Below are 26706 nucleotides of genomic sequence, written 5' to 3' on the forward strand. Positions count from 1 at the left end.
TCTGGAAAGGTTGAACAGATGGGCTGAGAGGTGGCAAATGAAGTTTAACATTGACAAATGTAAAGTACTACATATGGGTAACAGTAACCCCAGAGCAATGTATCAACTCTGCGGTACTACACTGACAGTGGTGGAGAATGAAAAGGACCTGGGGGTAATTGTGCAGGCAGATATCAAGTTCTCTGAGCAGTGCAGACGAGCTGCAAGAGTAGCTCATGGTGTCTTGTCAATGATATACAGGAATTTTTCTAGCAAGGATAAGGAGGTGATTATTCCCTTGTATAAGGCAATGGTTAGGCCACATCTTGAGTACTGTATACAGGTCTGGAGGCCTCATTTCAAGAAGGATGTAGAGCTGCTGGAACGGGTACAGAGAAGGGCAACAAGATTAGTAAATGGAACAAAGGGTTGCTCTTACGAAGAAAGGCTTAAGTTTTGCAAATTACAGAGTCTGGAGACTAGGCACCGGCGAGGTGATCTGATAGAGGTGTATAAGGCTTTGAATGGTTTGAGCATGCTCAATGCCAATGGGATTCTTCATCTCTCTCAGAATAATCACCTCAGAGGGCATAAATTCAAATTGAGGAAAGACGGATGTCGGATAGATGTGCGGAAATTTGCCTTTGGCCAGCGGGTGGTTGGTTGGTGGAACCGACTTCCATCACTTGTTGTTGAAGTTGATAGCCTAAACAAATTTAAAGCTCAACTGGACAGGTATTTCGAACGAACGGAGGGGTGAAATGGGAGAGGGTTTTTTTTTTTTTTTTTTGGCTGATGCTGAATAAGCTTGCTTTCTTGCATCATATGCCTCTACTAATGCTAATGCTAATGCTAATGCTAAAACTGCCTGAGACCACTGTAAGTCACCTATACGAAAGCGAAAACCCTTACTTTTACCTTTAAAGGCAGTTATATAAAAAAAATAAAAAAATTCCTGTTTATACTGCGGCACGACAACCAAGTCAGTAGAGTTTACAATAAATCGTCAATGCAAATTTTGTAGTCACGGGTTTGAACCCTGTTCCACTCAAGGAACCTGTGCCATGTATTCCACTCTTGACCACTGAGGTACGTCTGGCTTCTTTAAATAAATCCCACATCAGTATACTGTGATCACTACCACCTAGTGATTCCTTTATCTGCAAATTCTTAATGCCAAAATAATCACTGTTGATAACCAGATAAAGGGTATTACTCTCTCTGGTTGACTGAACTTGTCTCTCTAAAGTGTTGCTGTAGAAAACAATCATCCAGTAAATCCAAAACATGTTATGCTGAGGTGCGAGTGGTAAATCCGAAAGTTCCAGTCAATATCTGGAAAGTTAAAATCTCCCATTATAAGACAGTCTGATTTACTGGCCCACTCTATTTCTTTATATAGTTGTTCGTTGTACTCATCAACATCATTAGACCTATAACACACTCATACCCTCAGTTTTGCTTTCCCAGTGTTTATGTCACAATAAATTGACTCAAAATTGCAGTGACCATCTATGTGAACTGGATGCATTTCCTTAGATTTTGTGTTACTTAACTAACAGCATAACCCCTCCTGCCTTCCTGCACACATTGTACTTCCCACATTCCAATTCTGAAATGCTTATATCTGTGTGATACCATATCTCTGATATCCCAACAATATCGGCCTTTGATGTCTTGACCAGCACTCAAATTCATCAAATTTATTAACTGTACGCCTAGAATTGGAATATGTGCAACTACACATGCACCTGTTCTTATTCTGTGTTACTCTAACACAGCCTATGTGTTTATTTGTTCCGTGATGAATCCCACCGGTCCCTGAAAACCCCATATCTCGCCCTCCATTCTAACAGAAGCAGTTGAAGGATCGCTTTCACCTCTGCCTGCGGTTACTGTTAATCTATTATTTTCTGATTACCTCCAAGTTTTCCGACCAATTTAACACTGCCTCGATAGCATTGGCAAATGCTCTTGTACCCCTTTATATTTAAGTGTGTCGCATCTCTATAGAAGCAGCCTCTCCTGTTAACACATTTTAGGAAGGATGTATATTTGCTTGAGCGTGTACAGAGAAGAGCAACAAGATTGGTGAGGGGAATCAAGTGATTGTCTTACAAAGAGAGGCTTATGTTCTGCAAATTGCAATGCCTGGAGACTACGCACCTGCGCGGTGATCTGATTGAGGTGTATAAGGCCTTGAATGGTTGAACACGCTGAATTCTGATGGGATCCTTCCACTTGTTGAGATTACGAACCTAAGGGAGCATAAATTCAAATTAAGAAAAGACAGATGTGGAACAGATGTGCGGAAATTTGCCTTTAGCCAGCGGGTGGTTAATTACTGGAATAAACTTCCATCTTTCGTTATGGTAGTTGATAGGTTAAATAAATTTAAGGAGGAACTGGACAGGCATTTAGGGGGAATGGTGTATATATATATATATATATATATATATATATATATATATATATATATATATATATATTTTTTTTTTTTGGCTGATGCTACATAAGCTCATACACTTACTTTCTTCCATCACATTCCACTACTACTAGCACAGATTACGTTAGAAAAATTCTACCACATGAGCTTTGCACAATCTTTGCAGGCTCGAATTGATTGACAAGGAATTCTTCAATTCTGCCCAGATACTCCTTCCTATCATGTCTGGGAGGAATTCCAGCCACTTTCAAATTTAACTCACGACTTTTTTTCAATATCGACCTGTAATTTTTGGTAAGTCTGCAGATATTCTACTCTTAATGTCATTAGTGCCAACGTGTACAACAATATCACTCTTTCTGCCCTTAAAAGATTATATTTGCTCTACAAATTTATCAACATTTGCCCCAGGCAGACAATCTCTGGTCCTATTCTACCTGTCCTTTTTAAACAAATTATGATATTAGGATTCCCCGTAAATGATTTCATCTACCCATATATTTATTTTGTCTGTAAATTGCATGTGTTCTCTTGCCAATTTGTCTGTTTTGCTGGACGAAAAAACCCTAGTTTCTGGTAGGGGAGGGTGGAACCTTGCTATCTTTTTTTTTTTTTTTTTTTATGTAAATCCCAAACACGAGAGGTATTAGAACCTATAGTACTTAGTACCGTGCTTGTGTTGGAGATTGAGAAGACGAAAGTAGATATTTGTTGATTTTGGACTTGAACTTCTGTAGACTGTAATTATCAAGAAATACGTATGAAGGAAGTTTGTTCCAGAAAACGGCAGTTCAATGAATAAGACACGAGAGTATCTGTAGAAGAGGCATGCAGCAGAAACAGTACGTCTATGGGACAGCGACTGGAGAGAGTCTGTTAGAGATGAATCATTAATTAACCTAACTGCCTTCTTCCGAATGGAATCAAGAAGCCAGAGAGAGGTTTTGGGGGCACTAACCCAGATCTGGGAACAATATTTCATGGCTAGGTGGATTTGAGATTTATACAGAGTGAACAGCTGTTTGGAAGAAAAGTAACCCTGAGAGCGAAAGAGAAAACCAAGTTTTTAGATGCAGAGGAAGCAATATTTGTAATGCGCTTGTGCCAAGAGAGATTAGAAGTCAGAGTAATCCACAAAAGAGATATATCATTTTGCCTAGAAATCAGAGTGTCACTACAGATAAGCATATGAGTAGAAGAATCCTTTTTGCGAGATATAAGAGAAGATGGAGGTTTAGAAATGTTGAAATCAACTAAGTTGTCTTTGCCCCACTGAAGAATTACCTGAAGATCGGCATTTAAGGAATTGGTAGCTGAGTTTCGAGAAGTTGAAGCTGATTGAGTAGGACAAGGTTTCTCAAAATGGAAAGTGGAATGCAATGTGCTATCATCGGCAAAACGATGGATAGGATTTCCAGTCAATGGAAGAAGGTCATTAATATACAAGAGGAAAAGAGTGGGAAAAAGAACTGAACCTTGGGGGACACCGGCATTAATGGAGAAGTTAGAAGACAGAGAGCCATCTACCATCACCCTGAATGAGAGATCAGAGAGAAAACTGGATAACCAATTACTAAAAACAGTTGGCAAACCATAAGATGGAAGCTTGTTTAGAAGTCATTTAGGCCAAACACGATCGAAAGCCTTTGAGATGACAAGAGCAACTACTCGTGTCTCACAGAACCTTTCCATTGAATTAGTCCATAAATGGGTAATATAAGCCAAATATCACTAGTGGATCCACATTGACGGAATCCATCCTGGCGATCGTTGATCAGACGGAAGGTTTCTAGGTAGTTTTAGAGTTGGAGATTAATTGATTTCTTCATTAGTTTAGAAAGAGTAGAAGTAATTGCATTGGGAGGATAATTGGATGTGAGGGATTTTTCACCCTTTTTAGGAACTGGCTGGATATGAGAAAATTTCCAACCAGAAGGAAAAACACGTTTAGAATAAGAAAGTGAAAAAAAAGGCGGCAAAGAACAGGAGTAAGTTCAAAGCACAGGTTTTGAGAACAAGTGGAGAAAAACCATCGGGACCTCGAGCTTTCTCAGCCTCAAAATTCGTCAAAATCCTTCTGACATCCTTTTGATGGAAGACCACAGGAGGCATTGAATGGAAAGTGTTGGGAATAGTGGGAAGTGATTTACCAAGATCATTAATACATGGGTTGGAAGGAAAATGGGATGCTAGCAGGTCAGCTTTGTCCTTGGCCGAAGTGAAAAAAGAACCATGTGGTTTTGAAAGAGGTGGGAGCAGAGATCGGCAAAAGTTGCGGCCAATAGCTTCGGCAAGAGACCAGAATGCTCGGCCTCCATTAGGAAAAGAAGCAAGTTTTCTACTCGTAGTCTGTTCAAACCCTAGTTTGGGCTGATTAATAACTGCTCTACAATTGTTGCGAGCTTATGAAACTGGAGGATTAGAAATAAGCCACTTATGATATGCAACATTCTTCTCTTGAACAGCCTTAGCACATTTATTGGAAAACGAAGGTTTATTTAAAGGACGAGTTTTAAAGTGGAGTGTGGTATAAAGGATTCCGTTCCTGCAAGAATAATTTTTTAGAATGTTATTTTGAAAAATGGTTAATGAAAGATTCTATACTGCGAATTTTCAGTTGTAATTTCTGTTTTCGTAATCTACTTTTGTTGGCCTACCAGTTATTTCGAATTTTATGTAACTCCACAATTGACAAAAGTCGCGGCTTGTTTGCTTGCTTCCTTTCATAATTCTTACACTACTAAAACTAATTAATACCCATGTTATTAATTATTAATAGAGGGCAAATAAAATTAATAATATAAGTATTAATAGTTTTAATTGAAATTTTATCAATAGTAATATTTCCACTGTAATAAGAACACAGATTAATTAAGAAATCTTATTTAATCTATGAATATGACTACCTTTAACCCGAAAAATTGGTCACAAGTTTGCTTTTGTTTGTCAGCTCGCTCTAGTTTCTTATTTATTTATTTAAATGATTGGTGAGGTGTGCTCCAAATTGTTTTGCACCGCCCTCTGGTTTGATGTTTAAAAGTTCTCTGTGCATGTTCTGTATTATATGCGCTCATTTTGATATCAAAGATGACGTCCCAGGTTTCCAAGAAGCGAAAGGTAAAGCTTATTGTTAAAGTATCTGATATTTACTAATGTTTGTGTTGACAATAAGTTGAAAAATTGATATATGTACTTTTGCATTTTATATTCCTTTTATATTGCATGTATTTCTCCATCGATTAATAAGGATGAATTAGATTGTTACACGCCGACTTTTACAATAAGTACGTTTCCAGTTTAGTTGGTGAATGATAGAACATATTGCTGAGAAACTGACTTTTGTGTGAGACCAGTTAATCTCCTTAAAAATAACTTGAAATTATTGTTCAACTATATTTACTATTATCAGTTAATACCTCGAATTCATTCCCATAATTCATAGCCCTGAAGTTTGTTTCAGTGTTTCCCTTAGGCTCCATTTCCAATTATTTTGCATAAGTATTAATTCTTTGTGAAACGTGCGCAGAACGTTACAAAAAAAAAAAAAAATATTATTATTATTTTTTACGATGGGGAAAAAAAGTGGAAGGTAAGATTGTTTAAGGTAAAATTTAATAAGGCACCTGTGGCTGGTAGAAGCAGCAAAAGCGCTAAGCAAACCTTTAGTCGTGAGAGCATCCTTTACTTCATAGTAATTCCCTATGGATTAGAGATGTGTGAATTGTCTCCACTATTCACAGAGGAAATGAGAACTTAAAAGCTTGCAATTTTGCTTTTGGTGCTAGATAAAATAACGGAATAATAATCACTGCTGATTTGTTAAGGGCAGATCTTAGCATTAGTAGAAGCATATGATGCAAGAAAGCAAGCTTATGCAGCATCAGCCTAAAAAAAAAACCTCCCATTTCACCACTCTGTTCGTTCCAAATACCTGTCAGCCCAGCCTTAAATTTATGTAGGCTCTCAACTTCCACAACAAAGAATAGAAGTCTGTTCCACCAACCAACTACCTGCTGGCTAAAGGCAAACTTATGCACATCTATCCTACATCTGTCATTCCTCAATTGGAATTTATGCCTTCAGGTGATTATTCTGAGCAAGAGGAAGAATCTCATCAGCATTGAGCATGCTCAAACCATTCAAGGCTTTATACAAAACCTCAATCAGATTACCTCGCAGGTGCCTACTCTACAGACACTGTAATTTGCAAAACTTAAGCCTTTCTTCGTAAGAGCAACCCTTTGTTCCATTCACTAATCTTGTTGCCCTTCTCTGTACTCGTTCCAACAGCTCTACATCCTTCTTAAAATGAGGCCTCCTGACTTGTATACAGTACTCAAGATGTGGCCTGACCATTGCCTTATGCAAGGGGGATAATCACCTCCTTATCCCTGCCAGAAAAATTCCTGTATATCATTGACAAAACACCATGAGCTACTCTTGCAGACCATCTGCACTGCTCAAAAAACTTCCTATCTGCCTGCACAATTACCCCCAGGTCCTTCTCGTTCTCTACCACTGTCAGTGTAGTAACACAGAGTTGATACGTTACTCTGGGGTTACTGCTTCCCATATGTAGTACTTTACATTTGTCAATGTTAAACTTCATTTGCCACTGCTCGGCCCATCTGCTCAACTTTCCTAGATCCTGTTGCAGCAGCGTACTGTCATTAGTGTCCTTAACAACCCTGCCAACCTTCGTATCGTCTGCAAACTTGGACATTAAGCTTGATATACCATCAATATCATTTATAAATAAGAAAACAATAATAGACCCAACACTGAACCCTGAGGGACTCCACTAATAACATTAGTCCACGATGAGCAGTGACCATTGATTACCACAATGTCTTCTCCCTTTATCCATAGCAGCAATTTGTCTCCAATGGCACACTGCTCCAATTTGTTCAGCAGTCTTCCATGTGCAACAGTATCAAAAGCCGTTCTAAGATCCAAATATATGATATCAAAGTTATTCACTCCATCCAGTTCCTTTGTGACCACATCATAGTGTCCAATCAAATTGGTCAGGCAAGACTTTCCCTTAACCCCTGGGGCTTGTATATGGTGAGTATGGGCTTGGCACACCTAGAGTCCTGAGCTGGATATCATCATTCTTCTCTTTCTTGGTGATTTCCTTCCACTTCTCTCTCCCTCTCTCTCTCTCTCTCTCTCTTGGTAATTCTTTTTTTTTTTTTTTTTTTTTTTTTTTTTGTCTAGTGCAGCATAAGCCTCAGGCTTCCTTGCACCGTATAGCTAATAATAATAAAACCATGCTGTGTCCGAGCTATATCTTGTCTGACCATGATTGGTGCTATAAGGTAGTCATAAAGAAATTGGATGCAGAAAGTAATTTTGACACAAAAATAGTTACCCGTGTAACTTTTCGAATAGTAACTAGTACCCCTCCTTTAGCACGAATAACTTCATGAATTATCGTTGACAGGGATTTAACTGGTGCAGCATAAACCTCAGGCTTCCTTGCACTATATGGCTAATAATAACTGGACCCCCATGTATAAGTATTAGTGCAAAAGCATCAATAATTGTCATAACTCGTGAAGGTATTCACAATATGAGATACAACTTAAAACGATGCCGCTTTGCTAATATTTTGTTCGTTCAGATTTGGCTATGTATTATTGATTTACTTTAGCACTATACTTATACATAGTCTAGACTTTTCCATAGCTTGAGCCTTACACCCTAAACGCTTTATAATTATAATATAACTGGACACCCTTAAGTAGTCATTCCAATGATTGTTACACAAGAACACTGGGTTGAAAGGAGACACAAGGAAAATCAATAGCAAGCTGCCATTTATGAAACTTTCTCAGTTTTTCCCCTAATTATTTGACTTTGCTATCTAGTTAAATAGTAAAGATAGCATTAATTAGGAAAAAAATTGTCGAAATTTTTTAGTAATAATTGGAGTAGTTATTTTAAATAAAATTAACATCATTCAATTTCTTTTTCTGTGAATTGTTTTCTAATTCTGTAGTTGGGAATTACTTAGCAAGTGGATTAGGTAACTGAGTTGCAGTATTCCCACAGGGGATCATTCAACAACCTTTTCACAAAGTTTCCATAAAAAAAAAAAAAAAACCCTGCAGTTTAGTGTTGGGAGTCACGGTCAGCTTGCAAGTCACCACCAGCTCCAACCTTTTGTGAATCATTCTGACCGAGCATGCACGACACTCTATCTGCTGGTCTATATACTGGCAACAATATACTACATATTTGCAGTAATTTTTATTTATTTTTTTTCTCTTATTTGTATTCTGGGAAAATAACTGTTTCAATGTGTTTTCAGAAATAAAAAACAATTTCCTGACTACATATGAATTTAAAGTATATAATTATAAAAACAATAATCAAAATAGGTAATTATTATTAATTTTTAATTAATTATAACCCTGACATTTTGTATTACCTAAAAATAATAATAATATGATTATATTTTGTGATTAATTCTAAATATTTGTATACCTCGCACATTGGTCCTGAGCTGGATATCATAATTCTTCTCTTTCCTGGTGATTCCCTTCTATTTCTCTCTCTCAGGGTAACTCAAATTTTTTTTGGCTGGTGCAGCATAAGCCTCAGGCTTTGTTGCACTATATGTCTAGTAATAATAATAATTGGTGTTACCAATTAACATATAACCAACTAAGAAATATTGTTTATTAATATTACATACCAACTAAGAAATATTTTTCAAGGTTTAGGCCTAAATGGATGTCAGATGAACTAATGAGGCATATGGCAGAGAAGAAAAATGCATGGGATACATACAAATTAACACGTGACACAGAAGCCTATGATAGATACAAGTTGATCTGTAACCAAGTTACAAAGGAGGTTAGGCAAGGCGTGGCAGTTTACGAGAAATCCTTGGCAAAGGATGTGAAGAAAAACAGCAAAGAGTTCTTTACTTATGTAAACTCTAGAAGAAAGGGGATGAATCAGGTTGGTCCACTTGATATCGATGGGTCAACTGTTGATGATCCTGCTCAGGTAGCTAACAAACTAAATGAATATTTTGCATCGACATTCACACATGAGGAGTTATTCAGCAAGGGGAATGCCAGAGGTGTATTCAACTCTGTCATTAAGCTAGAGAATCTTGTAATAACTGAGAGTAAAGTGGAGGAGAAATTGTTGAAGATAAACACAAGAAAGGCACCTGGGGTGGATGGAATCTATCCAGTTATATTAAAGGAGGCAGCAATGGAAGTAAGCAAACCCTTAGCCATAATTATGAGAGCTTCCTTGGACTCAGGGGAGGTACCCATGGACTGCAGATGTGCAAATGTAACCCCAATTCACAAAGGAGGATCAAAGGCTGACACAAGTAATTATAGACCTGTGAGTTTAACTTCTGTTCCAGGAAAAATAATGGAGGCACTGGTTAAAGAAGCACTGCAGGATCATCTAGACAAGACTTCAGTTATACCTCAGACACAGCATGGTTTTGTTAAGGGGAAGTCTTGCCTGACCAATTTGATTGGATACTATGATGCAGTCACAAAAGAACTGGATGCAGGGAATAACTTTGATATTATATACTTGGATCTTAGAAAGGCTTTTGATACTGTTGCACATGGAAGACTGCTGCACAAATTGGAGCAGTGTGGCATTGGAGGCAAATTGCTGCTATGGATAAAGGGGTGGTTGAGGGGGAGAAGACAGAGTGGTAGTCAATGGACACTGCTGCTCATCGTGGACTAATGTCATTAGTGGAGTCCCTCAGGGTTCAGTATTGGGTCCTTTATTGTTTTCTGTGTTTATAAATGATATTGATGATGGTATATCAAGCTTAATGTCCAAGTTTGCAGACGATATGAAGGTTGGCAGTGTTGTCAAGGACACTCCTGACACTATGCTGCTGCAACAGGATCTGGAAAGGTTGAGCAGATGGGCTGAGAGGTGGCAAATGAAGTTTAACATTGACAAATGTAAAGTACTACACATGGGAAACAGCAACCCCAGAGCAACGTATCAACTCTGTGGTACTACACTGACAGTGGTAGAGAATGAAAGGGACCTGGGGGTGGTTGTGCAGACAGATATGATGTTCTCTGAGCAGTGCAGACGGGCTGCAAGAGTAGCTCATGGTGTATTGTCAATGATATATAAGAATTTTTCTAGCAGGGATAAGGAGGTGATTATTCCCTTGTATAAGGCAATGGTCAGGCCACACCTAGAGTACTGTATACAGGACTGGAGACCTCATTTCAAGAAGGATGTAGAGCTGCTGGAACGAGTACAGAGAAGGGCAACAAGATTAGTGAATGGAACAAAGGGGTGCTCTTACGAAGAAAGGCTTAAGTTTTGCGAATTACAGTGTCTGGAGACTAGGCAGCAGCGAGGTGATCTGATAGAGGTGTATAAAGCATTGAATGGTTTGAGCATGCTCAATGGTGATGGGATTCTTCCTCTCGCTCAGAATAATCACCTGAGAGGGCATAAATTCAAATTGAGGAAAGACAGATGTAGGATAGATGTGCGGAAATTTGCCTTTAGCCAGCGGGTGGTTGGTAGGTGGAACAGACTTCCATCCCTTGCCGTGGAAGTTGATAGCCTAAATAAGTTTAAGGCTCGTCTGGACAGGTATTTTGAACGAACAGAGGGGTGAAGTGGAAGTGGTTATTTTTTATTTATTTATTTTACTTTAATTTTTTTGGCTGATGCTGCATAAGCTTGCTTTCTTGCATCAAATGCCTCTACTAATGCTAATGCTAAAGTATATAATTATAAAAACAATAATGAAAATAGGTAATTATTATTAATTTTTAATTATAACACTGACATTTTGTATTACCTAAAAATAATAATAATATGACTATATTTTGTGATTAATTCTAAATATTTGTATACCTCGCATATTGTCCTGAGCTGGATATCATCATTCTTCTCTTTCCTGGTGATTCCCTTCTTTTTCTCTCTCTCAGGGTAACTCAAATTTTTTTTGGCTGGTGCAGCATAAGCCTCAGGCTTTGTTGCACTATATGTCTAGTAATAATAATAATTGGTGTTACCAATTAACATATGACACTTGCCTTTCATTCATAAGGTCCTTGTTCTCTGTGTAACACTTTAAAAGAAAAAAAAATTACTGCAAGTACATAGCACTGCAATGTGCGATATATACCAATTATTACATATGTATATATGTAATAATTGGTATATATTTTTAAGTAATGCAATGCCAGTGTTATAATTAATCCAAAATTAATAATTGTCTATTTCCATTATTGTTTTTTTTGTAATTATCTACTTTAATTTTTATAATCAAATTCTTATGTAGCCAGGAAATTGTTTTTTTTATTCTTTCCGAAAATGTGTTGAAATAGCTATTTTCCCAGAATACAGATAAGAGGGGGGGGGAAAGAAAAAAAATTACTGCAAGTATGTTGTACATTGCCAGTATGTAGACCTGCAGATACAGTGGGTCGTGCATGCTCAGTCAAGTCGGAACTGCTTCTTCAGAATGATTCACAATAATAGGTTGGAGCTGGCAGTGACTTGTGAGCTGACTGACTCCTGACACTAAACTGCAGGATTACCCAGATTTGCGTAGTTATACGTGGCAGCATTTGTCAGTTGATTCCCCCCCTCCCCCCTTTTTTTTTTTTTTTTGTTTGCATGATAATTAGAGAATTTTTCCTTGAAATGTTGTGATTATGTCAAAGATTTTTGTAACAATACAAATAATTTTCATACAACTTTTTAGAAGTTTGTTGTTGCCAATACTGCTATTTTTTCTTTAAATTTGTTATAAAATCAAATCCAGAAGGTGCCATAACAGCATTTTCAAAAAACAAATCTGTCACTATTGTGATTTATTTTTTATACAATAGGCAATGTCGTATTCTCTGTTTGCCACCAAGTTTGCAATTTATGAGGCTGCCAATAAATGAATTTGTTTAAAATTTTGTTGGTGGATGCAGTACAAATTGCAGAAAGTGTGTGTGTGTATATATATATATATATATATATATATATATATATATATATATTTTTTTTTTTTTTTACAAAAAACAACGAGGTGCATGAACTTTTATTTTTCTTTGTGTGCAAAGAAATTGTTAGTGTTTTTTCTGATCTAAACGTTTGAGAGCGTGTGGACTTCTTAGCTAAAAAAAATGAGTTATTGCTACCACATGCTAGTAGTGGCTGATTCTCCATAGTTAGCTAGCAAACCATGGATGCTTGAAATAATCCAGCAAATGAGAGCTCTCTGAAGCCAACTTAGCAAGGGCCACCCTCAATTGCTTAAGCCAGGAACAAACTAAAAAGGCTTAGTAGCATTTTGCAGTTGCTCTAACATTTCTTCTGTTGTAATGATAGCTAATGGAGTGTGTTTTTTTTTTTTTTGTAATTGTAAATGGGACAATCAAAACAAATATATTTGTAAAAAGGTATTGAGAGTTTCAGCTGTATGGATGGAGTAGGTGAAGAGCATGAAACCACTAAGTTGTTCTGGCTGTAATTGGCCTGTCCTGAAAACTTTAAAAGTTAAAAAGTTTATATTAGTATTAGGACATTCTGAACACAGTTGACTCTGTAATTCATTCAGGTTTCATGGATGCTGTTTTGCTTTCTCTTCAAGAGAGTTCTATTTTTCTCTATAGGTTTTAAATATGGTAATTTGGCTGGCCAATTTAAATACTTTACCATTCCCTTGTGTTCCTCATACCAGTTTAAAACAGTAGAATCTCTGTGAAATGGATAATTATCCTTTTGGATTACAGGTGTGTTGAAATCATGACTCTCCCTTAGTTCAGAAAAATGAGAAAGCCTTGGCTAAGAGAGCAAAGAATGGGGACAAGGAATTTTTCATATACAGTAAGCCGTGGTTGTAGTGATCATGTGGCGCCTCCGTAGTCAGGTGGGAAGGAGCAGCAGTGTGTAGCACACGCTTCTTGATTAGACTGGGGTTCGAGCCCGTTACCCCCAAATGCGGAGGATGCGGAAATGTCAGGGAATGACCACCGCATATTCCCAGAGCAATATGGCCTTAGTTGCTAATGCTCCTAAAAACCAAACAACAACAATAGTGATCATGTTTGCAAATTGAAATTTGATTCTAATAAGCGAAAATCGCCGAATATTATCCACAGGCTATAAAATTAAAGCTATAACGCACAAAATTACACTTTATTACCAAAAGTTTATTACCAATTAAATGAAATGTGAAAATCGGATGAATATTATGTACAGGTTAGCAAAATAAAAATAAATTTATACTTACATAGCTTAATTAATGTACATATTAATTTAATATAACACTTTGTAATATGATTATAATTTAAAATACAGTAGTCACTTTTTTTAGATTGCTTTAAATTATCACTACAAAGTACAGTAAACTCCCGCTATTCGCGGTCGCTGATTTAATATAAAATGAAACCTAAAAAAATGTGAATTTTAAATCGCCGTGAACATTTTCCGCCATAAAAAAACATGGGCGTGGCTAAAATTATCTTTCTCGGTCAAAACAGCGCTCAGTGGGTGGGGGAGAGGGTGAAAAAATCGCGGCGTGGATGTTTCTCACTAATCCTTGTTTAGTATGTGCTTGTCATGGAAGGTTTTATGGTTTGCTTTTAATTTATATGTTTATAAATTTATCAATTTATAAATTGATATGCTTACAAAAGTGAAAAATCTACCGTTTTGCAGTGTGTTAGCGTAAACAGACTTTTTCGAGTGTGTTAACGGAAGAAAGTGACTTTATTGTTGACAAGTTCTTTTCTAACCCCTACAAAAATATGGCTACGAATAACAAGGGAATTGTGAAAAGATCAAAGAAGGTGATGACATTAGCAAATAAAATTCAGTTATTAGACAATTTCTAATGGTGAAAGTGTCTTATCAGTTGCAAAACATTATAAAATCAATAAGTCAATGGTACAATCAATCAAGAAATCGAAAGAAAAAATTTGCTCTGTAACTCGTGACGTTAAATTAGGAAAAAATGGAAAAGGCTTTAAATCTGTGGATAGAAGACCGAACTGAAAATAAAAATTCCCTTAAGTTCACTCATCATTCGTGAAAAGGCAAAACACCTTTATCAACACTTTAGCGAAACTGGTGATGGCACTGGCGGGATAAGTTTTTTAGCTATAGCAAAGGTACTGGATTGAAAGATTTGTTTGAAATTTCTATTAAATATAACATTCAATATTAAACTGTTTATTTTCATTCGATGCCTTATGCTCGCATTTCACTATGTACTGTCTATGTACATAGTCATATTATGAAGGTACATATAATACATACATAGACAAAATTTTAGACTAGTTTTTCTTATATATTTCATACTTTGGAACAGAACCCCTTTATTACTATGGGAGCCATAACTCAGTATTCGCGGCATTTCTCAGGAACGTAACCCCCATGGATAGTGGAAGTTTACTGTATTTATAGTTTTTTCAGTATTGTATAACAGTCTATATTCACGATCGCTTGAACCAGTATCTTCCAACACATTCCCCAGGATGACTATGGCATCATGATTTTGCTAGTTTTGTAACTGGAATTCTTTCGGGTTCATTCTCATTGGCGAAATTATCAGTAACGGACCAGTCAATTTCTTCATCTGTTAAAGTTGTAATAACTTATCGATCATCTATGTTCACCCAACAGTTAAACTCCTGTTTGCCCATTCTTTAAGCTTTTCAACATAATTATCGTGACTTAGTTGCCATCATGAATAATTAATCCACATTTTTTGAAACAGTTGCTAATGCAGGTTTCTGAAACTTCATTCCAGACACTCAAATTCACTCTTTCTATCCACTGACAATAAAAAAAAAGCGTCAATCAATAAGAAAGCACACAGCATGCACAAATTGGAACTAACATGACGCACATTTTAGGGAGTAAAAAGTTTATGAAGTTTCAGGTGCAGATTCTGAACATTTATTTTTTATATATTTGAAGATTTCAGTGAAGAGGAAAAGCATTTCACTATAATATCGTAAAAACATGCAGAATTCCAGCTATCGGTATTATTGCAAATGCAATAAGACCGAGTTTACTACCCATTTATAACAGGTTGTTTAAGCAAAAAAAAAAAAAAGCCCAAAAAACCAAAAACTGCAAATTGTTTTTATTGTTATATGGTTGTAACCTCCAGAAATGTGCTTTAGAAATATATCACAGAAACATTAAAAATTGATTCTTATAACTGAAGATGGGATTTTAATAAACAAGGAAAGTGTAGTGCATTTTATTGATTTAGCATTAGCATTAGTAGAGGCATATGATGCAAGAAAGCAAGCTTATTCAGCATCAGCCAAAAAAAAAGCACAACCACTACTCCCATTTCACCCCTCCGTTCATTCGAAATACCTGTCCGGCTGAGCCTTAAATTTGTTTAGACTATCAACTTCAACAACAAGTGATGGAAGTCTATTCCACAAACCAACTAAAGGCTGGCTAAAGGCAAATTTCCGCACATCTATCCAACATCCGTCCTTCCTCAATTTGAATTTATGCCCTCTCAGGTGATTATTCTGAGCAAGAGGAAGAATCCCATCGGCATTGAGCATGCTCAAGCCATTCAAAGCCTTATACACCTCTATCAGATCACCTCACCGATGCCTAGTCTCCAGATTCTGTAATTTGCAAAACTTAAGCCTTTCTTCGTAAGAGCAACCCTCTGTTCCATTCACTAATCTTGTTGCCCTTCTCTGTACTCGTTCCAGCAGCTCTACATCCTTCTTGAAATGAGGTCTCCAGACCTGTATACAGTACTCAAGGTGTGGCCTGACCAATGCCTTATACAAGGGAATAATCACATCCCTATCCCTGCTAGAAAAATTCCTGTATATCATTGATTTGAATCGGTGCTTTGAAATTTGATTTTATAAAGTGGCTGATTCATATAACCAGTGATCACTATAACCAGCACATTTACTGTATGTAAATACAATGAAGAAGAAGAAAGCTAGATCTTCTTGCTCTTCTCTGTACTTGTTCTAGCAAATCTACATCCTTCCTAAAATGAGGCTTCCAGACCTGTAAGTTGTACTCAAGGTGTGGCCTGACCATTGCCTTATACAAGGGGATAAACACCTTATCCCTGCTTGCAAAATTCCTGTATATCATTGACAACACCCCATGATCTACTCTGGCTGCCTGTTTGCACTACTCAGAAAACTTCATATCTTACTGCACAATTACTCCTAGGTCTCTCTCTCATTCTCCACTACCCTGAGTGTTAACACCAGTTGGTACGTTTCTCTGGGGTTACTGCTACTATTGACAAATGCAGTACTTTGTATTTGTCAACATTTAAACTTCAGTTGCCACTTGTCAGCCCATCTACCCAACTTTTCCAGATCGTGTTGAAACAGCAGCATACTGTTATTAACAACTGTGCCAACCTTTGTATCATCTGCAAACTTTGACATTAAGCTTGATATTCCTCCTTCAATATCATTGATAAATATACAAAACAACAATGGGCCCAACACCAAACCCTGAGGGACTCCACTAATAACATTAGTCCACGATGAGCAGTGTCCATTGACTACCACTCTCTGTCTTCTCCCCCTCAACCACCCCTTTATCCATAGCAGCAATTTGCCTCCAATGCCACACTGCTCCAATTTGTACAGTAGTCTTCCATGCACAACAGTATCAAAAGCTTTCCTGAAATCCAAATATACCAGGCCCTCGTTATAACGCTGTCACAAATCACTATACCGCTCTTTTACAGATTACATTTTTGGCACTTCTCAACAAGTTTTTAACATAAATGAAGCAGGATTTCATCTATGAATGCCTAAAAAAAGTTTCATATTGAAAGAAGAAAAAACATGCCGGGTTTCAAAGCTTTATTGTTGGGTGGTAACGCTGCAGAGGGATTTAAAATTAAAACCCCTTTTAGTTTACCAGGAAGCGGGCCAAAAAGTACAACTCAAAATCGACACATTTTTCATGATTTTAATTGGAATTTTAAGTTTAATTTTGATACGTTAGTAGTTATCACATAATTATGTATGTATGCAATGCAGAATATTTTATATGTACAAATATTTGAATATTAAATATTTTGACCAACATTTGTGCATCTTTTCACTACTGTTTATTATTGATTAGGAAATAACCTATCACACCAACCGCAACTCACAAATACATATGTTACCTTATGAGAATGCGGCGCTCACTTAGTGCAGATTCACTTAGCACTCTGTTTTTCTGAAACGAATTATCAGTGTTAAGCGGTGATCACCTGTCTATGCTAACAAAATTATTTTTTGCATCCAGTTCCTTTGTGACCAAATCATAGAATCCAATCAAATTGGTCAGACAAGACTTCCCCTTGACAAACCCATGCTGTGTCTGAATTATTACTGCTGCCTTGTCTAAATGATCCTGCAATGCTTCTTTAACCAATGACTCCATTATTTTCCCTGGAACAGATGTGAAACTAACAGGTCTGTAATTATTTGTGTCACCCTTGTATCCCCCTTTGTGAATTGGAGATACATTTGCACATCTCCAGTCTGTGGGGACTTCCTCCAACGATGCTCTCATAATTATGGCTAAGGGTTTACTTACTTCCTTTGCTGCCTCCTTTAATACAACTGGATAGATCCCATCCACCCGAGGTGCCTTTCTTATGTTTAACTTCAACAATTTCTCCTCCACTTTGCTCTGAGTTATTACAAAATCATTTTAACTCCCTGTTAGAGTTTGATAAACATCTGGCTCCCTCCTCTTTGAATAACTCCTCGTGTATATGTAGATACAGAATACTCATTTAGTTTGGCAGCTATCTGAGAATGATCATCTACAGTCAAAACATTGTTATCAAGTGGACCAATCTGATTCATCCACTTCTTTTTAGAGTTTATATAAGTAAAGAAGTCTTTGCTTTTTTTCTTTGCATCCTTTGCCAAAGATTTTCTGCCTTCGCTTGCCTAACCTACTTTGTGACTTGATTACAGACTATCTTGTATATACCATAGGCTTATGTTGCCTGACAATTTATGTGCATCCCATGCATTTTGTCTTCTCTGCCACGAGTCTCATTAGTTCATCTGACATCCATTTGGGCCTGAACCTAGAACAGTATTTCTTAGTTGGAACAAAAATCCTAGTAGCTTCCAAAATTACTTCCTTGAATGGTTACCATTTAGAATTTGCTGTTGGTAAAATTATCAGTTGGTTCCACTGTATAGAACCTAAAAAATCTCTGAGACCACTGTAGTTGCCTTTATGAAAGCAAAAACTCTTCCCTTTACTCCTGATGGTAGTTACATCTTTAAAATGATTGTTTATTAGAAAAACCTTTGAGCATAAAAGCAAGTAAGGCTCTGGAGTTGATGGCACATACTGGTAGTTTTGAGGGAGACTGCAAGGGAGTATATTGAACTATTGAGGTTAATTATGAAGGCATCTTTGGACTTGGTAGAGATTCTTTTGAACGGGAGAATTGCCAACGTATCACTAATACATAAAGGTTGTTCTAAGCATGGAGTCGTTAACTACAGACTGGTAGTCTGACTTCAGTGGTAGGGAAAATCTTAGTCAATGATTGAGTGCAATCCAGGGACATTTAGATATATGACATTCTGAAGGGATACATGTTTTTTGTTAAGGGAAAATCTTAACATGTTTAACTAATTTAGTAGTCTATTTTGTCATGGTTGCTCATGGTTTTTTTAGTATTAAATCAGCTCACACCAAACATAAGAATAAGTATTTATTTACATATTAAAATAAAATAAATATTTACAAAAACTACTATTATATTAAATATACATATAAAAGCATTAAAACTGTGATAAAATCCTTGAGATAAAATACACTAAAATAAACCGGATTAAAAGCGATGAAAACGATAAAAATCTCTGGAGCTTTCGGAAGCTTGCGCTCCCTTCCTCAGCAGTAACAAAACTTCCTGCAGCACGTCCATATATATAACAGGTTCACGGTACCTATACACGTGGTGCAGCCGGCGCATGGTCTGAACTGGAAGCGGAAATAGCTCGGGAGCGTGTTAAGCAAAACCGTTCATCCGTACTTAGGATAATAGTTTCAAACAGAGGATGCATACGCATACCTCTGTCCCTATTCATAATATTGTGGTCGGATGAACAGATTCGTAGGCTCTCGAGCCATTTACGGTTCCAGAACCCATGCGCTCGATCCATGATAACCGCATCCTCTGGGGAAATTTGATGCTGCTTCTCCCAAAAATGTTCGGCCACAGCAGACTTATTGTAATCAGCGGTTTTTATAGCATTTGCATGCTCCCCCAGACGATCCTTGAGCCGTCGTTTTGTCTCGCCCACATAACCCTCCCCACAATCCGGGCATTTTATCCTGTATACTACTCCACTACTCAGGTCCTTTGCTATTGGGTCTTTTACCTGAGACAACACTGTGTGCAACCTCCGCCCGGGAAGCTGCACACAGCGTGTTTTATAGCCCCGCAAAATTCTAGCGAGATGCTCAGTAACGCCCGGATAGTAAGGAATGTATGCGGTAGCGACAGGAACAAACGGTTCCTGACGGTTAGACTCTATTCCTCTACTAAATCTGTCTATGATCCTCTGGGGGTATCCGCATTTTCTAAGGTCTGCTGTGACCCGTCTAATTTCACATTCTTTGTCCTCAGAGGTGGTGCAGTGTGACCCTGCTCTATCTAGTAGAGCTTTCACTACACTGTTCTTATGCTGCCCAGCTTGTGCTGAACTATAATGGGTGTACTGGCCTCTGCACATAGGTTTTTTAAACACAGAAGTTTTTAGCCTAGGGCCTACCCTAGAGACCAGTACATCCAAGAAAGGAAGGGTACCTCCTGTTTCCACCTCTGAGGTAAATTGTATAAATTGGGAGAAGCTATTAAGCCAATGGAGTGCATCATCCTCTCTCCCCTTCTGGACCACGGTAAAGGTATCATCAACATACCTTTTCCATTTCTTTATGGGAAACTGACATCCACCAAAAACCCTTTCCTCTAACTCCTCCATGGCCAGATTGGCCACGATGGCGCTAATAGGAGATCCCATGGCTGTACCGTGAACCTGTTTGTACATAACACCTTGGTACACCATAGTGGTGCTGGCCAGACAAAGTTCCACACCCGAACAAATATCCTCTACGTTTAAAGGCGATCTACTACCCAAAGAGACATCATTGGCGCTAATAGGAGATCCCACGGTACAGCCATGGGATCTCCTATTAGCGCCATCGTGGCCAATCTGGCCATGGAGGAGTTAGAGGAAAGGGTTTTTGGTGGATGTCAGTTTCCCATAAAGAAATGGAAAAGGTATGTTGATGATACCTTTACCGTGGTCCAGAAGGGGAGAGAGGATGATGCACTCCATTGGCTTAATAGCTTCTCCCAATTTATACAATTTACCTCAGAGGTGGAAACAGGAGGTACCCTTCCTTTCTTGGATGTACTGGTCTCTAGGGTAGGCCCTAGGCTAAAAACTTCTGTGTTTAAAAAACCTATGTGCAGAGGCCAGTACACCCATTATAGTTCAGCACAAGCTGGGCAGCATAAGAACAGTGTAGTGAAAGCTCTACTAGATAGAGCAGGGTCACACTGCACCACCTCTGAGGACAAAGAATGTGAAATTAGACGGGTCACAGCAGACCTTAGAAAATGCGGATACCCCCAGAGGATCATAGACAGATTTAGTAGAGGAATAGAGTCTAACCGTCAGGAACCGTTTGTTCCTGTCGCTACCGCATACATTCCTTACTATCCGGGCGTTACTGAGCATCTCGCTAGAATTTTGCGGGGCTATAAAACACGCTGTGTGCAGCTTCCCGGGCGGAGGTTGCACACAGTGTTGTCTCAGGTAAAAGACCCAATAGCAAAGGACCTGAGTAGTGGAGTAGTATACAGGATAAAATGCCCGGATTGTGGGGAGGGTTATGTGGGCGAGACAAAACGATGGCTCAAGGATCGTCTGGGGGAGCATGCAAATGCTATAAAAACCGCTGATTACAATAAGTCTGCTGTGGCCGAACATTTTTGGGAGAAGCAGCATCAAATTTCCCCAGAGGATGCGGTTATCATGGATCGAGCGCATGGGTTCTGGAACCGTAAATGGCTCGAGAGCCTACGAATCTGTTCATCCGACCACAATGTTATGAATAGGGACAGAGGTATGCGTATGCATCCTCTGTTTGAAACTATTATCCTAAGTACGGATGAACGGTTTTGCTTAACATGCTCCCGAGCTATTTCCGCTTCCAGTTCAGACCATGCGCCGGCTGCACCACGTGTATAGGTACCGTGAACCTGTTATATATATGGACGTGCTGCAGGAAGTTTTGTTACTGCTGAGGAAGGGAGCGCAAGCTTCCGAAAGCTCCAGAGATTTTTATCGTTTTCATCGCTTTTAATCCGGTTTATTTTAGTGTATTTTATCTCAAGGATTTTATCACAGTTTTAATGCTTTTATATGTATATTTAATATAATAGTAGTTTTTGTAAATATTTATTTTATTTTAATATGTAAATAAATATTTTAGTTACAGTAAATACTTATTCTTATGGTTGGTGTGAGCTGATTTAATACTAAAATATGAATTTTCCCAACCTCAGAGGCCTTTTTCAGGATATTGCTCATGGTTGTAGTATATTAGATCGATACGGGATAGAGTAAGGTATGACATAAAATTAGATAGCGGAATATGTAGCACTGTGTTAGGAATCTGTTAGTTTAGTATATTCTTGTTGCCTGTGTTGTATCCAAAAATTTTATTACTTTGCTATATCCAAAAATTTGATTACTTCATGCAGAATGCCTTTTGGAGGTTTACTTATCTGCAAACATAAGTTTGCAGATAAGTAAACCTCTAAAACACAATTCATTTCACAATTATACATGGTCTGTGATATCCATTTCCACTTACTGTCTGCCTAACCCGTGCACTTTTTTCTGACAGAATCCTAATTATCGGTTGATTCAACCACTGCTCATCTCAGTTGGAAGAATTATTCGCTGTATAATTCCTTTCGCTTCAAAGGTGGTAATGTCTGCTGTGATATTCCCTGTCAGAAACTTAGTAATTTGGAATCTCCTTTTCGATTTTCTGGCTTAAAATCCCTCTGCCACTTTCTGTCAAATTCATCTGTTACCTCTGTCATTCTCCCAACTCCACCGATCACATAGAACGCTGACTTCCTCTCTTCAAAACTTGACTTTCTCCGGTTCACTTAACTAATAGTTGAGGTCATTTCCTTGGTGATTTTAATGTTCACAACTCCAGCTGGCTTCTGTTTTTTAGTCACATGGACCCAGCTGGTGAAAGAATGTTACAGATTGTAATTGGCTTGTATTCAAATCGCCAAGTTAATTTTCTGCCTACACCAAAGCTCACAAAACTGTAAAGCAGTTATTAATCAGTCCAAACTAGATTTCGAACAGGCTAAGAGTAGAAAACTACTTGTCCAAATGGTAGCCGAGCATTCTAGTCTCTTGCCAAAGCTATTGGCTGCAACTCTTGCCCATCTCTGTTCCCACTTTTGTCAAACCCATATGGTTCTATTGCCTCTTCAGCCAAGGATTAAGCTGACCTGCTACCATCCTATTTTTCTTCCAACTCTTGTATTAATGATCTTGGTAAACCACCTCCCTCCATTCCCAAAACACTCCATTCAGTGCCTTCTGTGGTCTTTTGTCAGAAGGATTTTGATGAATCTTGATGCTAAGGAAGCTCCAGATCCTGATGTTATTCTCTGCTTGTTCCCAAAACTTGTACTCCTGAACATACTCTTGTACTGTCACCTTTTTACACTTTCTTATTCCAAAGGTGTTTTTCCTTCTGCTTGGAAATTTGCTCATATACAGCCAGTTCCTAAAATGGATAATAAATCTCTTTTGTTGCATTGCAATTACTTCTAATCTTTCTAAAATAATGGAGAAGTCTAACTGCCAACTCTTAAACTATCTAGAAACCTTCCATCTGATGATTGCCAGCATGAATTTCATCACTCTCAATCCAATGGTGGTATATTGGCTTATGACATCCATCAATAGACAAATTGAATGGAAAAGTTTGACGAAACTCTTACAGTTTCTCTTGATGTATCAAAGTCTTTTATTTATTTATTTGATATAAAGTTTTCCTAAATAAGCTTCCATCTTTTTGTTTGCCCACTGTTTTTTGTAATTGGGTCTCCAGTTTTCTCTCAGGCTGCTTTCTGTCTTCTAACTTCTCCATTGATGCAGGTGTTCCCCAAGGTTCAGCAAATCTTATGCGTATTTTTGCTGATGATAGTACATTGCATTTCACCTTTCATTTTTAGAAACCTTGAAATGCACAAACCGTTTCAACCTCTCTAATATACACTATGAATTTCTTAAATGCTGATTTCCAGGTAATTCTCCAGTCTGGCAAAGATCACTCATTTGATTTCAATCCTTTTAAAACTCAGTCATGTCTTATATCTGACAAAAAAGATTTTTCTGCTCGTATACTTTTATCCAATGATACTCTGATTTCTAGACAGGATCACATATCTCTATTGGCGATTACCCTGACTTCTGATCTCTCTCTTGGCATAAAGCACATCACAAATATAGCTTCCTCCGCATCTAAAAAAAGTGGATTTTCTCGTTTGCTGTCAGCATTACTTTTCTTCCAACACATCTGGGACACTGCCCCAGATGTGTTCCCACATCTGGGGCAGTGTCCCCAAAACCTTTCTCGGGTTTCTAGATTCCATTCAGAAGAGGATAGTTAGGTTAATTAATAATTCTTCTATAACAAAATCTCTTCACTCTATCTTCATAGATGTTCTGTTTCTGGTGCATGCCTTTTTTTTTTTATGAATACATCTATAGGTACTGTTCTGAATTGGCCTCTACAATTTCTGTTCTCTTTTCCTAACCAGTATGAAGATGTGCTGCAACCAGTCAACATCCTTTTACTGTCCAAGTTCAGACTTACATAACCAACTTTTCTTCTTCCTCATAACTTCAATTTCTGTTTTCTGGAAAAACATCCCTTCAATGCGTAATTTCCTGAAAATTATGATCTATAGAAATTCATTTTTAATGCCAACAGCTGTTTCACTTTCTCAGCCTTTGACCAATGCAAGAAAACTTGTTTCTTGACCTAATGGTAGCCGAGCATTCTGGTCTCTTGCCAAAGCTATTGGCTGCAACTTTTGCTCATCTCTGCTCCCACCGTCTGTCAAAACCAGGTAGTTCTATTGTCACTTCAGCCAAGGATAAAGCTGACCTGCTAGCATCCCATTTTTCTTCCAACTCGTGTATTAATGATCTTGATAAAACACTCCCAATATTCCAACACGCTCCATTCAATGCCTCCTGTGGTCTTCTGTAAAAAGGATGTCAGAAGGATTTGGACAAATCTTTCTCCACTTGTTCTCAAAAAACTTGTGCTCCTGAATATACTCCTGTACTGTCACCTTTTTTACACTTTCTTATTCCAAAGGTGTTTTTCCTTCTGCTTGGAAATTTGCTCCTGTTCAGACAGTTCCTAAAAAGGGTGACAAATCCCTCCCATCCAATTATCGACCCATTGCAATCACTTCTACTCTTTCTAAAGTAGTGGAAAAATCAATTAACTGCCAACTTTTAAACTACTGAAAATCCTTCTGTCTTATCAACAATGCCAGTATGGATTCCATCAGTGTTGATCCACTGGTGATATTCTGGCTTATGTTACCCATTTATGGAAACGTTCGATGAAACACATGTAGTTGCTCTTGACATCTCAAAGGCTTTCGATCATGTTTGGCATAAAGGTCTTCTGAATAAGCTTCCATCTTATGGTTTGCCAACTGTTTTTCTGTTTTTTGTAATTGGTTAACCAGTTTTCTCTCTGACTGTTCACTGAAGGTGATGGTAAATGGCTCTCTGTCTTCTAACTTCTCCACTAATGCTGGTGTCCCCCCAAGGTTCGGCTATATCCCCCGCTCTTTTCCTCTTGTATATTGATGACCTTCCATTGACTGGAAATCCTATCCATAGTTTTGCCGATGATAGCACATTGCATTTCACTTTCCAGTTTGAGAAACTTGCCCTGCTCAATCAGCTTCAACTTCTCGAATATCCTCTACCAATTACTTAAATGCCGATCGCCAGGTAATTCTCCAGTGGGGCAAAGACAATTTAGTTGATTTCAATCCTTCTAAAACTCAGTCCTGCCTTATGTTTTGCAAAAAGGATTCTTCAGCTCCTATGCTTATCTTTGGTGACACTCCAATTTCTAGGCAAGATGATGTCTCTTTTGGGGATTACCCTGACTTCTAATCTCTCTTGGCATAAGCACATTTTACAAATATTGCTTCGTCTGCTTCTAAAAAACTTGGTTTTCTCTTTTGCTCTCAGCGTTACTTTTCTTCCAAACAGCTGTTCACTCTGTACAAATTGCAAATTCACCCTACCGTGGAATATTGTTCCCACGTTTGGGGTGGTGTCCCCAAAACCTCTCTCAGGCTTCTAGATTCCATTCAGAAGAGGGCAGTTAGGTTAATTAATGACTCATCTCTAAGAGACTCTCTGCACTCTGTCTAATAGACATTTTGTTTCTGCTGCATGCCTTTTCTACAGATACTTCCACAGGAACTGTTCTTCTGAACTGGCTTCTATAATTCCCGCTCTCTCTTTCAAAACAGTCCCAACATGTGCTGCTACCAGCCAAAATCCATTTACTGTCCAACTTAACTCACAGAACCAACTTTTCATCTTCTTCATTTATTCTTTCAACTGTTGTTTTCTGGAACAAAATTCTTTCATACATATTTCCTGAAAATTACAGCCTCAGAACTTCGTCTAATGTAAACAAATATCTTCTTTTGTCTGCTCAACCTCCAACCCAAGCACGGTTCTAATACCTCGTGTTTGAGATTCTCATTAAAAAAAAAAAAAAAAAAAAAACACCCTCCCAACTACTAATCTATTCCACCAAATTTTCTTGCTAACTACATATTAAGCCATTTTAATAAAAAAATAAAAAATAAAAAAATAAACAATTTAGTGTTTATAAAATAAATTTAACCTTGATTAACAAATATTCTTGCAAAATCAGTATTATGTGAAACTCACATTAGGAAGCTTGTAATATTGATTGTGGGGCTAAATTAATGTTAAAACATCACTGCACTGACTCATTAAATGGTACAACTGCTGTGCCATATAGGTGGTCAGTGTAATAAAGGTTGTAAAAGTAAATGCACATGATGTTAACAATTCTATGCTGTTGATATGCCGATTGATTTCTGGGCTGTTAGTTGCAATGCTTCATTTTTGTTTAAAGAT

The 26706-nt window shown here is 37.8% G+C and overlaps 1 protein-coding gene across 1 annotated transcript in view; it reads left to right on the forward strand.

Annotated features, from left to right (window-relative positions):
* Nucleotides 1-5426: 5426 nt before the first annotated feature.
* The window catches only part of RpS3 (ribosomal protein S3), a 54967-nt gene continuing 33687 nt past the window's right edge, over nucleotides 5427-26706 (forward strand). Inside the window, exon 1 of the mRNA XM_090379914.1 lies at nucleotides 5427-5542. Coding sequence (XP_090236040.1) covers nucleotides 5513-5542 — 30 coding nt within the window. The 5' untranslated portion in view covers nucleotides 5427-5512. The remainder of the gene's footprint in view (nucleotides 5543-26706) is intronic.

This window comes from Mastigoproctus giganteus, chromosome 8 (assembly GCF_048544385.1).
Source record: "Mastigoproctus giganteus isolate SK-2022 chromosome 8, ASM4854438v1, whole genome shotgun sequence".
NCBI lineage: Eukaryota > Metazoa > Arthropoda > Arachnida > Uropygi > Thelyphonidae > Mastigoproctus > Mastigoproctus giganteus.